General features: G+C 40.0%; 1 protein-coding gene across 1 annotated transcript in view; it reads right to left on the reverse strand.

Moving 5' to 3' along the window:
* Nucleotides 1–18471, reverse strand: part of adcy2 (adenylate cyclase 2) — a 151331-nt gene that overhangs the window by 48403 nt on the left and 84457 nt on the right. Inside the window, exons 5-11 of the mRNA XM_008109102.2 lie at nt 15851–15999; nt 14403–14514; nt 12095–12222; nt 7399–7557; nt 6249–6381; nt 5553–5729; nt 2727–2770 (exon numbers count right to left, since the gene is read on the reverse strand). Coding sequence (XP_008107309.1) covers nt 2727–2770; nt 5553–5729; nt 6249–6381; nt 7399–7557; nt 12095–12222; nt 14403–14514; nt 15851–15999 — 902 coding nt within the window. The remainder of the gene's footprint in view (nt 1–2726; nt 2771–5552; nt 5730–6248; nt 6382–7398; nt 7558–12094; nt 12223–14402; nt 14515–15850; nt 16000–18471) is intronic.

The raw sequence follows: 18471 nt of genomic DNA on the forward strand, positions 1-18471 counted from the left end.
GTGCTTTGAATGCGATTCCCTGCTTCTTAGCAGGGGGTTGGACTGGATGGCCCATGAGGTCTCTTCCAACTCTACTATTCTATGATTCTATGATTCTAAGTAAACTGGTCAGTCATTCACTCAATAATTATCTAATGATTCTAAAAGTACACTTATCTTTATATACATCTGCTTATGTAAGAAGAGAGAAAGGTTTCGGATAATATTGTGTTAGTCCATAAAGTCAAACAACCCACTAGCCAATCTGATGCCAAGAATAACCTTTCTGCTTTTCCTGTTTTCCTAAAACTATAGAAGAGGTCAGTCAGTTAAGCATCTGCTGGATGCAATCTTTTGTTGTGTAACAAATTGTGTTGACACTTTAATATAAAGTTTGACAAAGTGTTTCACATGCTTAGAAAAAGAACACTTGGTCTGAACAAATGGGTTTCCTCACTTCACTTCTCTGCAGGTAGATTTGACAAGATGGGTAATGCCTTCCCCTCAATAAAAAAAGATATACTCAGAAACCCTGCTGAACACCTCAACTATTAATAGAAGGAATGGGTGATAAAATTATTCATATTTTTAAATGGGGAAACACTGAAATCAGGTATGATGCAGCAGACAATATTTACTTGTGAGCTGAATCCTTTTGCTGCCCACCAGTAGCTTCCTCCACAACTTGCTTCCAAATTTACCTTCACACCCCCAGATCTCCTTTTACATGTGATCAGACCAGTCACACGTTTAAACACATGCAGCTGGCATTATACCTGTTGTGCAAAGCTTTATTTGAAGTAGTGAGTTGAAGCTAGAGAAAGCATACACTGTGAAGGATTTAAGGAGCAAATCTACACTACAAACTACAGTAAATAATTATTCATACACATAGAGCAATATACTCTAGTTCAGTGGTTCCCAGCCTTTGATCCTCCAGTTGTTTTGGATTTCTACTCCCAGAAATCCCAACTAGGAATTATGGGAGTCAGTCCAAAACACCTGGAGGACCAAAGATTGGAAACCATTGTTCTAGTTCCTCCTGCCAAGTAATGGCTTGAGTGTTTCCATCTTTTCTCCTGCCCATAACATGAACTTACAGTATCTTTCAAGGTTTAGAAATTTGTTTGCATTCTTCTCTGTTACCCAAACATCTACATAGGAAAAATCAAGGCTCCACATTCAAAGTCTCTATCGGCCCTTCTACATGGGACAAATTAGTTTGGGGGTGAATGGACTCTGTGGAGGCTACATGGCCCTAATTTGCATTTTCAAATGTTGTCTGAGCTTATTGCATTTTGGGCCACTGTAAATAGCTAGACCACTTTCTATTTGTGAAGTGGCTGTGGCTGTTTATGCTGCCATCCTCAGGAACAGGGTATGGCATCTACCTGACTCCACTGATTGGCCTTTCTGGTGTTCACCAGCTTTATCACTTGGCACCTGGAGTAACACTATCCAGAGGGACAAGTTGTTTAGTCTCTCTGGCTATCATCATTACAGGTACCAAGAGACTACCAGCCTGGTGAGCACCACAAAACCCACTGCAATGGGGGCTGCCATGTATCGTGTTCCACTATTGATGGTGGTTGGTGGTATCAGGTCTAGCAGTTGGTGATGGAAGGGGTTAATGTAAGTCTTTGTTCTAAAGGCCTGAGCAATCTGTAAGTTAGAGCTACAGGTGAAAGCAATTAAGAGTAGAGGCATGCAAGAGATAGGTTGCAGCTGGGTTTTACTGGATATAAGGAGTTAGCCAGGGGCCCCTGGTGGCACAGTGTGTTAAAGTGTTGAGATCCTGAACTTGCAGACCAAAAGGTCCCAGGTTCAAATCCCAGGAGCGGAATGAGTGCCCGCTGTTAGCCCCAGCTCCTGCCAACCTAGCAGTTCGAAAACATGCAAATGTGAGTAAATCAATAAGTACCGCTCCGGCGGGAAGATAATGGCGCTCCATGCAGTCATGCCGGCCACATGACCTTGGAGGTGTCTACGGACAACACCAGCTCTTTGGCTTAGAATTGGAGATGAGCACCAACCCCCAGAGTCAGACATGACTGGACTTAATGTCAGGGGAAAACCTTTACCTCTTAAGGAGTTAGCCTGGAGAATAATTTGGGGGGGGGGGGGGAGTATTTGTCCTATTTTGGTTGTGGATGCTGCTGGTTTTTCCCCCCAGGTTTGTGGATTTTCGGTATCTTGTCCTGTCTCCTGAACTCCTGGAAACCTGGAATCTTGAATTTCTTGACTGGCTATTGACTGTGGTATAGACTCTTGATCCTTGGACTTTACTCATTGAACTCTCTGTCTCTGACTATTGGACTGGAGCTTTTTGACTATGGTGTTTTCTCGAGTCTTCATTGATGTTTGATATCAGTTTTGTTTTATATTTTGTGGCTGAGTGCTATCTTTGTTTTACATTTGGACTGTGAAAACAGCCAGACAGTAAGTGCTGCTTTAAGTAAACAGTTTGACACAAGCTGGGTGTTTGTTTTGGTTCACCTCTGCTTGTGTACTGGTAGAGCCCTGGCTTTCATGAAAGGGGCAAGGTGAGGATGGATATCCGGTGAAGGTGGAGTCTAGTGGTCCTGAACTAGTTCCAGGGTCTGTAATGCAGAAACTTGCCAGCCCTGGAGTCAGCTCAGCTGTTCAAAATTACCTTAGTGATCAGAGCAACTGTTCACATGGACTTAGGATTTTTCATTAGAGAAAGGAGGCTTTTCTATAGTGAAATAAAAAAACCCAATGCATACCTTTCTCTACAACGCTGGAAATTATACTGACCCATAGGCATATCCTAAAAGAGAATAACAGCAATCATCATCAAACTACTCAGTCTTGTAAAAATATTATTAATTATGAATAAGCTGACCCATAGGCATATCCTAAAAGAGAATAACAGTAATCATCATCAAACTACTCAGTCTTGTAAAAATATTATTAATTATGAATAAGCTGTCTTACATTACAAAACAAGAGTCAGTGTATAATTCAACCACCTTTCATGCAAAATTAAAATAAAACATATGACAAAATCCCCATTAATTTTAAGGAAGATGCACCCAAGTAGTGCAGTTCATCAGAGATAAGATTCATTGAATTGTTTGGAAATTCCTCCTAAGTAAGTCCACAGAAAAATAGTAGCCTTAGCTAGTGCACAAGTTATTTGGAAGCAAACCGCTCAGCTGACAAGAAAAAAAAAATTATGAATTAAGGATCATAAGAGGATAAGAACAGCCTTTATGGAAAAGAGCAAAGGCACAGTTTCTAATGGTCACTAAGAACTCGCTTCCTTAACTGCAAGGCATAAAAGCAGAAACCATACACAGGTCCAGGTGATTTCATTATCTAGTAGTAGTTAGTGGCCCTTAGGAAGACTACAAGGTTTTGAAAAGGAAATGTGTAGGACAGAGGACATTTCCTTTTCTTTCCCACTCTTACAAAATGTTGTTTTGCTGTAGAACTGGGTAGGCAACTTTGTTCAGTCAGAGAGCTATTTTCCTTCCAGAATCCTCACCATACTCCCACTGCAGCACTGCTGAAAGTCCACAGCAAACCGGAGGGAAAAATATTTGAAACATGCTTCTTTTTGAAAGGGAAAATTCAGTTCCTGACAATTTTAGTAGCATAGTGTGTGGGTGTGTGGCTGAATCTTGCAAAAAGTTGCACATATCTTTTGGGACATATGCTTTACATCCATACTTCACTAGAGAGTGCTAAAGGACTCAGGACACAAATCTGATGATTTTATTTTTGAATAGCAATGGATGTGGTGAGGGAAGAGAATGGCATGTTTATCTCATTCTTTCCTCCTAGACATTCACCATTCAAAACTCCAGATGATCTCTCCCAGCAGTTTCGTGTAGATGTTAAACAATATGGGAGACAGGGTTGAACCCTGCAGGATCCCACAGAACAAAGGCAGTGGGGCCAAGCAGGTGTCCCCCAGCAACACCTTCTGAGAACAGCCCTCCAGGAAGGACCAGAGTCACTGCAGGACAGTGCCTCCAAGCCCCATTTCTATGAGGCATCTCAGAAGGATACTGTGGTCTACAGTATCAATGGCTGCTGAGAGGTCCAAGAGAACTAACAGAGACACAGTTCCCTGCATAGATTGTCCACTAAGGAGACCAAGGCTGTTTCAGTTCCATGTCCCGGCCTAAAGCCAGACTGCAACGAATACAGATAATCTGTTTCTTCCAAGAACACCTGGAGTTGTGAGGCAACCACACGTTCCAAGACTATGCCCAAAAGGAGGCAATTGGAAACGGGCTAAAAGTTGTTCAATTGAGTGAAGTCCAGTGATGGTTTTTTCAACAGCAGTTTTATCATGGCCTCCTTTAGGCCCGTTGGAATCTTGCCTTCTTGTAAGGATGCATTAACCACCTTCACCCACTCTGCCAAACCCCCTCTGGTCTCCTTTATCAGCCAGGATGGGCAGGGGGCCAGGATGCATGTGGTCGCCCTCGCCTCTCCAAGGATATTGTCCACGTCCTCAGATTGCACCAACTGAAAAGAATCCATTAAAATTGGACAAGCTCGTGTTACATCTCCAGAGACTGCCGTTAATGTGGTATGCAGGTCGGAGCAGATCAGAGCAACTTGATCCACTTCACAACTTTATCCAATGTTTCACAGTAAGCTGCTGAATGGTCAGAGATCCCGTCTTGCGAGACAGGATTTAACGACCCTCTGACCATTTGAAACAACTCAGCTGGATGGTTACTTGTGGATGCAATGTTGGCCACAATGAATGATTTCTTTGCGGCCTCCACTGCCATGTAGCCACATACCTGTGCTCGGTCTGAACGCCACATTCATTCTAGCTTCATTGCTGCCAGCTTTTTGTTGAACCAAGGAACTGATTTAGCTCTGCTATGCAAGAGGGGACATTCCTAAGCAAGCATGTCTATTGTCGTAGTCATCTCCTCATTCCAGAGAGTGACCAGAGCATCAACAGGATCACCTTTCCTTCTGGAAATTCACCATACAGTTCCCGTGTTCTAGGATACTATACACTGTCTAGAGTTTAGTCAAACCAACTCTCTCCCCCATATTTTCTTCCTGCTACTTCTTAGTTGACACCTTCAACTATCTGCAGCTCAACTGCCCCAAATATTGTATAGTCCCCAGAAACCAATGATATTTGATCTTTCGGAATTTATAAATGAACACACTTCTGTACATCTAGGCAGGCCCTGGGATATGCAATAAATCATTGTTTTGGGTAGCCTTCCATTTTGCCTTCAAACTTCTAGGCCTGGATGGGGCAAGCCATATTTGATATTGAAGAAAAATGTATCATAGCCAACATTTGCATTGACTCCAATGAAGAAAAGAAAACTAGTTGTGAATAATGCTTTTTATCATTTATGTATCCTACATAACAGTGGACTTCCAAACATGGATCCCTATAGGTACTTCCAGCATATTTATTTAACAAAAACGTTGGTAAAGATAATATAAGCCATTAGGACAAGTGCTTTGGAGAATGATACCAAAAATAAAACATCTTAATAAGAATATTTGCTTATCCTCAAAAATAATTCCATTCATTGAAAGGATCTATAAGCCCATACCATGGTGCTGATCTTGCCATTTTCTGTAATCATACTGTCTCGATGGTGCAAGTGAGCAAATGGTTTGGCAGCTCCCCACGACTCCAAATACCGAGTCATACGAACAGATGCTCTCATTTTAGCTCCATCTAACGTATTACGAGTTCGGAAATGATGCTGTGGACTTCGTTTTTCTTCCTAGTTGGGATGTACATTGGACATAAATGAGATGACAATGAAATGGATTATGCACATAGTTTGCTATCACAAAGATGTTATTTCAGTTGGATTAATTGCTAGTGGATTGGGGAGTGGTATAAGTACTAAAAACCTTATTCAATCGTCCTCCTGGCTTCTGAGATTTTAAGTAAGAACATTTCAAATGTATATAAGGGCTATTAACTTGGTCTTTGAAAAAAGCTTCACTGGAAGATGAATTCTGAGATCCGTTTCCCTATCTATATTATTCCAGCATCCCTTCAGAACTCATGTACCCAATCCAAACAAATACTACAAAACTGTGCAGCCTCAGTTTTGTAACCGAAAGACTCAAATGCTCAAAACCACAAAAATGTACTTAGATATTATATTCTTTGCAGAATCTAGGTAACAAAGAAAAATGTTCTCAATATAAACAAACAAAATTATTGTTTTTCAGTGTTTGCAATATTGTTAAATACATGTGACTATGTACAAAGCAAAGGAAGTACTACTAACCTTGGGATTGATTATAAAGAAGGTTTTCACATTATGCTCCTTGAGATATGGGTCCCTTGCATCTCCATCCCCATCTTCCACTTTGTAAGCTCCATTCAAGTGAGCCAAGGTGACTGAAGTAATGTGAACACGGCTGAAATTATGGTTTATTTTAAAATGACCATTACACAACATTTAGAAGGCAACACTACTATTTGATTGTTTGCATTGGTACTGATACATATTTGCCACAGTTGAAGATGTATATAAATCAAATGACAAAATATAACAATTGTTACTTTTTTAGAATGGATACAGCTTGTCTCCTACACAAAACAAAAGCTGAGAACTATACCATCTTTCTATCTCCATAATTCCAGAAAAACACACTATTAGAAAACACGCCTCATGTGTATAACTCAGTCACTATGTCCCTATATTCTCTTTCTTCTCAGATGTCCCATCTTCTTATGGGCAAGCAAGCTCCAATACATAGAAGAAGCTCCCATTCAATTAAACACTGGGTAGCTCCATAAGCTGTTCCTTCTACTTATTTATTACATACGTACATCCTTCTCCTCATCAAAAGGAGGTGAAACAAGTTTCCATCTGTTTCACAGATGCTAGCCTGTTTCGGCAGCTTATGGGAACCATATCTGTAAGCTCAGCAGTAGAAGAGTTGTCAAGTGCCTCCAAACACAATTTTCTTTCTGCCAAATGGGAGAAATCGGTGTGTTCAGTGCGCTATTATGCCATATATAAAATGATGGATAACAACAACTCGGTAGAGAAATGTGTATGAATTGTTTTAGTGAACACAAATCAGTCTACAGCCTGCTTGGTTTCATCTGAAGATTTGAGCATGTGCTTAGTTCCATCTCCTTGAAATGTGACCGAAAAGCAGTATTAATTTAGGGACCTAGTGGGATCACTTCAAATGAGATGGTAAGGACAATGTGCTGTGTGACAATCACATTCATTAAAATATAGAATTTCCTTCTGAGCCATTAAAAGAAGCAGCAGCATTGGCTTGCCTGATGCGTACAGAGTCCCACAACCTTGAAAAGAGATCACAATTGACTGCTCTCTCTGCCTCTCTAGCACTATGACTAGCACTTTCTGACATTATTTAAATGCTTATTTATAGGGGGAGGCTTGACATTGGTCTTACCCAGGAACTCCTCCAGCTTCCATGTGATTGGCCAGTGTAACATCATGGGACCATACATCATACTGCCATTTCTGTAGTCCAATCACTCCACAGAGAACATTTCCCGAGTGCACTCCTACTCGCATATTAATATCAACTCCAGTTGCATCTCTGACCTTCCTATTATTGAGAAGTAATTATCATGGGTATTATTGCATGGACGTTTGAAATCCAAACAAGATTACAGTATAGCTCTCATATTTTCAATTACTGTAGAAACAGTATACTGTGAATAAAAGTGAAACATATTGAAACAACTTACTTCTGCAAGAAACTACCAAGACTCTATAGTAATTTCTGGTGGAAGAATAACATAGAATCATCTAGATGACCTAGAGAGGAGTTAGATGCATGTAGGGTTTTTTTTTCCCATGTCAGGAGCGACTTGAGAAACTGCAAGTCATTTCTTGTGTGAGAGAACTGGCTGTCTGCAAGGATGTTGCCCAGGGGACGCCCGGATGTTTAATGTTTTGCCATCCTTGTGGAAGGCTTCTCTCATGTCCCCGCATGGGGAGCTGGAGCCGACAGAGGGAGATCATCCGCTCTCTCCGGATTTGAACCACCAACCTGTTGATCAGTAGTCCTGCCGGCACAACAGTTTAACCCATTGTGCCACCAGGAGCTCCTGCATGTAGGTGAAACCATGGGTACCAGTTTGGCAAGTATGGAATTGTACTATATAGTTGTTGTCATATATTTTATCTAATGCACTGCTTTTGTTATTTTTTTCATTGTGAAAATCGCATAGGCATATTTTCAATTCATTTTTAAATGTTTGGCTTTTTATTTTTAAGTCATTTACATCTGAGATGAACTGTTTGTTAAATAAACAGCCTTACAGATATTCAAGAAAAACACATTCATTCAATATAACTATTTATTTAGATTATTTAGAAAGAAGGTGTTTAGAGAGACCAATTGGTTCAAAATTCTACGGCCAGATTGCTGACCAAGGCAAGTTACAAGGAGACATGACTCTCTTGTTGCAACAGTTACAAAAATCAAAGGACAAAATATAATAATTTTGGTGTTTCTTTTTTAGAATGTACACAGCTTTTCTACTACACAAAGCAAAAGCTGGATTTGACACACAAAATACATTACTTTACATACATAAATATAGTGCATTCTGCACAAAACGTAACAATTATTTTGACATGTTGAGAAACATTCTTGTGAATGACAAGAAATGTGGCAAATATCTTTACCTCCTTATATGCCACTGAGGCCCCTTCTACACTGTCTTTATATCCCAGGGTCTGATTCTAGATTATCTGCTTATCCCAGATATTTATTTATCGTATCAGAAGCGAATTGAGGATACAGTTATAAAGTATTTAAAAACACAAATAAAGTTTAAATACTTGACTAATTATACTAGATTTCCTTTGACCAGAAGCTGGCCACTTGGAGTGCCTCTGGTGTTGCTGTAAGAAGGTCCTCCATTGTGCATGTGGCAGGGCTCAGATTGCATTGTAGTAAGTGGTCTGTGGTTTTCTCTTCTCCAAACTCGCGTTGTCTTAGACTCCACTTTATATCCCCATTTCTTAAGATTGGCTCTGCATCTCGTAGTACCAGAGCACAGTCTGTTCAGTGCCTTCCAAGTCGCCCAGTTTTCTATGTGCCCAGGGGGGAGTTTCTCATATGGTATTAGCCATGGATTGAAGTTCCAGGTTTTGGCCTGTGACTTTTGACTCTCGCTTGCTGAGGTATTCCTGCAAGTATTTCTGTGGATCTTAGAAAGCAGTTTCTTGATTTAAGGCGTTGGCATGCTAGCTGATATCTGAACAGAGGATGGGCCAGAGAGGTCAATACCTTGGTCATTCATTACAGGCTGCTACTTCCTGACGGATGTCAGGTGGTGCAGTACTGGCTAAACAGTATACTTTCTCCAGCGGTGTAGGATGCAGAAATCCTGTGATAATGCAGTGTGTCTAATTAAGGGCCACATCCACTGTGGGCCACATTAAGGGCCACTGTTTATCCCAGATAATTACATGGCAGTGGAGACTCATATAATCCAGTTCAAAGCAGATAACCTGGGATCAGATCCTGGGACACAAGGTCAGTGTAAAAGGAGCCTAAGCCAACATCTTCATCCCTAAGAATGGCGTGCTTTGGGCTAGTTAAGTAGACTGATGTGGCTTGTTTTACCCTTTTCTCTTGTTCCTGAACAGGTTTTCATTACCATCAACATAATGGATTTGCCTGCACCAGATTCTTCCCTGGTTAACCTGTACCAGAAATGTCCAAACTGCTCCTCATCCTTCAATCTGACAAATGGTTTTTCTACAGATCTTTTAGGCTGTTTTTTTTTAACTATTTCAAATGTCAGTAGGAATTATTTCAGAAAGTCATCCCAGAATCAGATAGTGATTACTTTTAGGAACACAAAGAAATGAATAGGGGAAATGAATAATGAAGGAAAAAAGGAGGATTACGTCTAAACAACAGAAAAACAATTTAATTGTTTTGCATAATCCATAGAATTAAGATAAAAATTACTGATTACTCAACAAGCATTGAAAATTCATAGGATTTAATGAGCACTAAGAAAATTAGAGCTGCACTGGAACAGATAATAAATGATGTTGCCCATTATGTGCTTATCAGTGCGTGCAGGATGTCCAGCAATGTTTATAGTTGTAATTAAGACTTTCATTTCTCAAGAAGTTTAATGAAAACAGTTACTCTGGACTGAGGTATAGCCTTCACAGCACCTTTATCTGGCACAGACAGGTTCATTTATCACAGCATGTCTCATGCCAGTCCTCAAGGAGCTTAACAAGGTACATATGCAGGCTATTTCATTTTATTTCCCCATTGTATATTCTATCTTAGGCTGAGAAACAGTAGCTGGCCAGCAGCTCTGTGGTTACACAAGGGTGTAAATTAGCTTTTTCTCACTCCAAGTTTCCAAGCACAAACACCTAACAGGTTTAATTACTTTTATAGAGTTTATAGATAAACATAAAAGTAGGCATTTGAAAGAGGAACCAGACTTGAGAAACTGCAAGTCGCTTCTGGTGTGAGAGAATTGGCCGTCTGCAAGGACGTTGCCCAGGGGACCTGCAGATGTTTTAATGTTTTTACCATCCTTGTGGGAGGCTTCTCTCGTGTCCCTGCATGGAGCTGGAGCTGATAGAGGGAGCTCACCCATGCTCTCCCCAGGTTGGATTCAAACCGGCAGCCTTCAGGTCAGCAACCCAACCTTCAAGTTATCAGTCCTGCCATCACAAGGTTTTAATGCACTGCGCCATTGGGGCAGTGTGGTGTAGTGGTCTGACTAAGACTGTGAAAGACTGGGTTCTGAATCCTTGCACAGCCATAGTGATCCTCTAAGTTACTTTGCTCAATGCAAACTCTCTCCGCCTAAGATAAAGATAATGGCAAACCCACCCTGAAGAAATCCTGCCAAAAATATCCTATGCCACAAGGCTGCCATAGGTTGGAAACAACTTGAAAGCATACAACAAGCACACTCCCAAATCACCCCCAAAACAAAATAAAACTCCTCCCATATGAATCTGCCCACAGTTAAAAAAAAATGGCTTTTGAGGCCCTTCCGCATAGTCCCATACCACTATGATAGGCTAAATATGTATGAACATGGGATAGTACTATCCATGTAGCAGCATCTTAATTATGAAACTCTTCCATGCAAAAATGGAATCTGGGACTGAAAAATGCAGAGTGCTTATCAGGACAGGAGAAGTGCTGACACACTTTAAAAGCTGGAAACACCACTGGATGGAAGATGAACAAGCGCAGACACACACCAAAGAGAGGAAACCACATTGTTCTCTTGGGAATACTTGCTTTCGCCCCTCTGCCTCCATTTCCTATGCCCTGTCATGGTCTAGTCTAGTCCTGATCCTGAACAGTCATGGTGATGCACATCAGCACATCCCAGCAGACTGGGTAAGAAAAAGAAAACAATTATAGGTCTGGTTTCCATTCTTATTTGGTGGGGCCTGTGGCCAATATCCCAGCCTCAAACTGTTTCCTGGAGTGATCATGTTGACTCTCCGCAGAAGAAACAATTCCCTTAAATCCAGTTCCTAATTCAGTTTAAGTGTATGTATAGAACTTCTGTCAGTGACTGTTCCCAAGCTTTAGAAATGCTTCCTCAGGGAGGACATGATGATTGTCCTTCCACCAGCCATTAAACACCTTACTGTTTAGAAATTATCTATCAAGACTATTAATAGCTGTTGTTTTGCTTATCATAATAGATGGTAATGTTTTAATGAATTCATTTTAATTGCTTTTAAGTCACATGGATAATTTCACTGAATTTTAATAACTTTTTAATGATTTCATTTATGACTTTATATCTGTTCCAACAGTGTGCTTTAACTTTTGTAAACTGCCTCGACTCTCAGTATTGGAAAGGGGTATAAAAATAAGTGTGTGCATGTGTAAAACCAAAAAAGGACATTACACTGTTCCCACAAGAAAACCCGCAAAAACCCCCAATAGAAACGACTACTATTGGTATGGCTATAAACAAAGAATGTCTTACTGGATCTCAAGTTTAAAATTTGCGACTGTAGGAATACAAATTGAAGAAAGACACACAGATTTAAAGTAACTGCATGGGTTTTTCTTAGAGTGGTGATGAAAGACAAGAATAATCCAAAATATCTATACCTACTTTATGGCTTCACACATGTCGAGTCCCATTTTCACACAATTCTTGGCATGGTTCTGAAGAGATATAGGAAGGCCAGACACACAGTAATAGCAATCTCCTAAGATTTTAATTCTCATACATTCATTTTCCTGAAGGGAAAAAAAAGATAAGTTAGGAGATGGCTAGAGTTGCTAGATAAAGGCTATCAGAAGTGCTGCAGTAGCCGAATGTATCTGACAGCATCAAATATACTCCACCTAAAGATAACTGGAGGAGGAAGATAACTGGGCTGGAATGTGCAGGCTGAGAAGAGCTGAGAGTGCTTTGTGCATCCCATTTCCACTGACCTACTTTCCCTGATGTGTTCAATCACAAGCATGCACAGGCTTCGCCATATCCAGGGACCTATGAAATTAAATAAAATCTCCTGCATGGCACAAAAATAGAGAGGTCCTTCAGGAATAGGATTGAAATTTTAAACACAGGATTTTTGTTGTTGTACCTATTAGAGCACTTGCAAGAATAATAGCATTTCCTAATCTTAGCTTTTGAAAATATGAGGCAAAAATATTTTTTTTAGTTGAAATGATATTGCTATGCCAGTGTCATCAAATGTACTAGCATTGCCTAAGTTGTATACCCATTAGGTCCACTACCACTTCTCTCTTCTCTTCTTTGACCTTTTCCTCTTTTTCCTTCTTGCTCCTTCTAGTTTCATTTAACCCTGTTCTATCTTTGCCTGGATTAGAAACCACTGAGGCCCCTTCCACACAGCTGAATAAAACTTCACATTATCTGCTTTGAACTGGGATATATGGCAGTGTGGAGCCCCCGATGGCACAGCAGGTTAAACTGCTGAACTCACAACCTCTGAGGATGCCTGCCATAGATATGGGCGAAACGTCAGGAGAGAATACTTCTGGAACATGGCCATACAGCCTGGAAAACACACAACAACCCTGTGATTCTGGCCATGAAAGCCTTCGACAACACATGCAGACCAAAAGGTCGGTGGTTCAAATATGGGGAGGGGGTGAGCTCCCACTGTTAGCCCCAGTTTCTGCCTACCTATCAGTTCGAAAACACGCTAATGTGAGTAGATCAATAGGTACTGCTCTGGTGGAAAGGTAACAGCGCTCCATGCAGTCATGCCAGCCACATGACCTTGGAGGTGTCTACAGACAACGCCAGCTCTTCGGCTTAGAAATTGAGATGAACAGCAACCCCCAAAGTCGGACACGACTAGACTTAATGTCAGGGGCAAACCTTTACCTTTACCTTATGTGGCAGTATGGACTCAGATAACCCAGTTAAAAGCAGAGATTGTGGGATTAGCTGCCTTGATATCCTGGGTTATATGGCTCTGTGGAAGGGTCCTTAGTTTCCACCCACCTCCAATGCCCTTCCTTCCCGCCTTTTTTTCTCACTTATATTCTCTCCTTCCAACCCAATACTTGTTTAACATAAACCAGTGCCATGTCAATTAGGAACCCCTTAGAAACACCACACAGCTAGAACATATGCTGACTTCTCCTTCCTCTAGTCTGCTACCCTTCACCATTTTTTCTTGATTTTTTTCTCCTACATCATGAAGTCTTTCACTCACCACACCATGTTGTGGCAAAATCCAAATGCCAATGGTTAACCTGTAAACTGCTTGTTCGGTTTTGGATATTATAACAAAACCAGCCCATGACAACTATCTTATTCTTATTTTTATCAATAATTACAACGAGATAGCAATTATGTATAAATGCCAACACAAATATCTGAATTCAAACGTAATGCACTATTCAATAACGAGCAGTGATTCTGGATTTCAAACATTTTGCCTTATATCATTGGGCCAATTGTACTCAGCACTACTACAACTGAAAAAAAAAGTATCGCTATAACTCAATAAACAAACCAATCAGAATAATGACATCTGACAGAACAAGGTGTTTTTGTGCCCAGTTCTCTGAGGGACTGCCAAATCCTTTTTCAAAGTACTTTCCTCATTTGTTATTTGAAAAAGTAAGGCAATAAAAACAGATAATGCTTAATTCACTCCACAAAGAGATTGTGTATTATTCTTAAATAAAATTGCTGCTTTACCACCTGCAACTCTCTAAGAATACACCATGATGAGATGTCCTTCTGACCACAGCATGTTCTGGCAAAATCGAAATGCAAAAGGATTAGCCTGTAAACTGCTTGTTCAGTTTTGGATGCAATAACAAAAACAGCCTAGGATAAGTATCTTATTCTTATTGTTATCAGTAATTATAATGAGATAGCAATTATTGTGTATATGCCAATGAATATCAAAGACCTCCTAGATACTCACTTTTGCAATTTGGTCAAATTTGCCAAATAGCTCATTCAACATGTGCACCAGTTCTCCGGGGGAACAATCACTAGCCAGGCGAGTGAATCCCACAATATCAGCGTATAAAATGCTGCAAGTAAAATAATTGCCATTTAATATTTCCTAGCTAAACAATGAAGCATTTTCTTTATGTTAAAGGTTAAAAAAGAAAAGAAAAAAGGTGAAGCAAAATTATAGAGATTCACCCAACATCTCCACAGAACCAGATTCAAATGGATTAGAACCTCATTTTAGACTAAACTCACAGCCTTGAAGAATGCTAACAAAAGTGATGGGTTGTGGTGATTTGCCCATGAGAAATTTGAACCAAAATTTGATTTTGACCCCAGGTAAACAGAAACAGTTGGTCCTGAAGTGAAACTGCAATTATTTACATGGTTAATCGTGGAGTTGGGTGGCCTGGGACATGGGATGACACTTACTGTCCCTTCTCTTTTTTTCATTGTAGCAGTGATCATTGGTTACAAAATTGCTCGTGGTTGCCTCTTGTTGCCTGGAGTTATGTTGGCCTGTGTTCAAGGATGACCGAAGAAGCGAGAGAGAAAGGAAAGAGTGATAGTTCTTTTCCCTCTCCCCCTTCCTACATTGCTCTGGTGCCCTAGTGGATATCACTCCAGGTGACAAGCAACTTCCACTAGCTATTTTACACCTGGTGGCTGTCACTATAAAAATAAAAAGAGAGGATGGTCAGGGGGATAGCAGTAAAAACCATCTGGCGGCAATCTTTAATTTGACACTCCAGATTGCCCTTGGGATAAAGATTTTCCTGCTTCTTGCAGGGGGTTTGACTGGATGGCCCGTGAGGTCTCTTTCAACTTTACGATTCTATGATTTTATGATTCTATGATTCTATGTGTCCATGCAGAACCACTCACAGCTATTCTTGGCAGTCTGGTGGAATATTCTACTCTGATTTGGTCTCCAGATACTTTTTTTTAGTGATATCTCAAACTATGGTACCGAGATTACCTCCCAAAATTACCAAAACCTTTTGTGGCTCCCTCAAATCCACCAAAACATCATGTTAGACAACAAATTTGGCAGAAAAAGTAGTTCAATACGCAGTAATACTATGTAGTAATGACTGTATTTATGAATTTAGCACCAAAATATCATGATATATTGAAAACATTGACTCCAAAAATGCGTTGGATAATCCAGAACGTTGGATAAGTGAGACTCTACTGTAGTAATATTGCAACCTCTTGATTGCCTTTAAAATTGATATGTCAAATTAAATACAGTGGTCTTTCCAAAATAAATGGTTTGAAAGGTTTGTAAGGGTTTAAAGTTCTGTGCAATTACATTATTCTACCTGTAAGCTTGATTCGTTTTACAGATGCATACTGATATTAACAAACACATTTCAGCATCAAGAACTGTTAAGTGTTAGTATCAAACAATACCTTACGTTGGTGTGCCTTTTGACATATAAATTGTGAAAGTTGTTTGTATTTTCCAGCTGGCCTGCTTTGGGACCTTGTAACCTCTGAATAATTTCTGCCTTCATCTCCATGGCTATGTGAGCAGGAAGGAGAGAAAGGAGGAGGCGTTCCTGCAATTGAAGAAGAAAAGACAAGGACGATCTAGGTTTTAGTTGATCTCATTTCCTGAGAGTGAAAGCAGCATGAATGTTCTCCCAAAGAAATTTGAGACACCAACTGTATAAGGTTCATTGTCATTTGTAGTATGTTCCAAACCTTTCTCTTCTTTTTTGAAGTATGCCAAATTTACAATAGTCTATGGAAGAATGGCAGAGCAGGAGAGAGAACGCTAAGCCTTTATTTGGCAATAGGTTTTCAACTAGAAGAAAACTAGATATTAAGAGTGTGCTTGTTTGCTGTTCATAATTATCCCTAATTTAAAATGAAAACATTATATAGAGCTCAGTGATGTATATTTGCAAATGTGTTTCCCATCCTGAAAATATGTATAGCAAATGTTTTCTGCCAAGAAAAACTTCACATATTTTTTCAAAGAAAACTTTTTATACACATAGAAAAGCAATATGTATTTCTGCCCAGAAAGTACGTTTTCTGTACTGGGAAAAAAAACTATCAAATTCTGAACAGAGGACTACTCCCTGAAACACAAAGAGAATGAGAACTTTTTATATCCTTTGTTTGGCAGGGAGAATGACAAACACAAAGCGTTAGTATAGGAGGCAAACTACTAGTACAACACTGTATTTGATTCTTACGCTGTAAAAGCTACACCACATAAAGCAAACAAGCAATCACAAACATGGTGTTTTGATCTGATTCTAACACAGTAGCTGACTTCCAGGATGCAACTTTATTGTGTGCACATTGGCCACTTTCTAACACAAAGGCCCTTCTTTTCCAGGGATGTCCTCTTTTTCAGAGCTATAATTCCTGCCCTCCAATTTCCTGAAGATGGCCTCTTTCAGAACTAATATTTCTGTTCAGGTAGATTTTTGAAATGTTCAGGTTTTCTTACAGACTGGCCAAATATGGGATCAAGCAGGAGATCTCAAGAGGAGAAGGGACATATTGAGTTAAAGCAGGATGATGGAACCTCAGTACTATGGGAGTTCCCAAGTGACACTTCCTTACTTTAGGCTGAATCATAACTCAGCCTGAAGTAATTCTATAGATATTTTAAATGCATGTTATCTGATTTGTTACATGTTTATTTATGTGTTTGTAAACACTTTTAAAGAGGAGCCCTAGTGGCGAAGTGTGTTAAAGCCCTGAGCTGCTGAACTTGCAGACCGAAAGGTCCCAGGTTCAAATCCTGGGAGCGGAGTGAGCGCCCGCTGTTGCTCCAGCTTCTGCCAACCTAGCAGTTCGAAAACATGCTAATGTGAGTAGATCAATAGGTACCGCTCCAGTGGGAAGGTAACGGCACTCTATGCAGTCATGCCAGCCACATGACCTTGGAGGTGTCTAAGGACAATGCCGGCTCTTCGGCTTAGAAATGGAGATGAGCACCAACCCCCAGAGTCAGACATGACTGGACTTAACGTCAGGGGAAACCTTTACCTTAAACACTTTTAAATTACATTTATTTTAATTTTGGTAAATTGCAAATAGGAATGTTATCACTCTTCAAAGGTGACATTTCAGCCCAGCTGAAAATATGGTGCATGTAAAAAAACTTGCTTATGAGGAATGTATGTGTAATATATGAGGCACAGCCATCACACACTGACTTCACATCCTTCCTCAGAAACCAACCTCCGACTTCCTACTGAGTTGAAGTGGGAAGAGGAACGAGGTTCAAAAGGCACAGGCTGTATTTGTCACAGCTGAAGGAGCCTTCTTCCCTTGAGGTTCTCTTCAGTGCAATAGTTTTATACTAGCTCTAATGTGGGCAACACAGAACAGGCTGCATTTCTGACAGATACATGACAAAGCATTGATGTGCTTATTTATCCTCCACACCTTATTAGGCAAAAACATCTTTGAGTCCTCAGGCACATCACTTTCTTCAGAACAAAGAGAGAATTCTGAGAGGGAGGCCAATACATTTCCATATATCAATGCTAATTCATTTGTCATCACTATATAAACAACATAGTTGGGGAAATAGTCTGATTGGCTTGGTAGCCTCCTCACTCCCAAAGAAATATTACAAAGAGCAAAAGAGAAGCATACTCTTTAACCAAAAGATTTCCACCATTCTCCTTGATATTTCTATGCCCTATAATGCCAACATCCTACCTGCTTTCCTCCTATACATCTTGCCAACCGAGAATCCAAATTAAATAATGAAATATATCTGTTTAATCCTTCCTTGCCTTTCTGCCTGGAGCTTAATCCCAGAAAATGTACTGTACAGTAGAGTCTCACTTATCCAACGTTCTGGATTATCCAACGCATTTTTGTAGTCAATGTTTTCAAAACATCGTGATATTTTGGTGCTAAATTCGTAAATACAGTAATTACTACATAGCATTACTGCATATTGAACTACTTTTTCTGTCGATTTTGTTGTATAACATGATGTTTTGGTGCTTAATTTGTAAAATTATAACCTAATTTGATGTTTAATAGGCTTTTCC

The sequence above is a fragment of the Anolis carolinensis genome, chromosome 4 (genome assembly GCF_035594765.1).
Source record: "Anolis carolinensis isolate JA03-04 chromosome 4, rAnoCar3.1.pri, whole genome shotgun sequence".
NCBI lineage: Eukaryota > Metazoa > Chordata > Lepidosauria > Squamata > Dactyloidae > Anolis > Anolis carolinensis.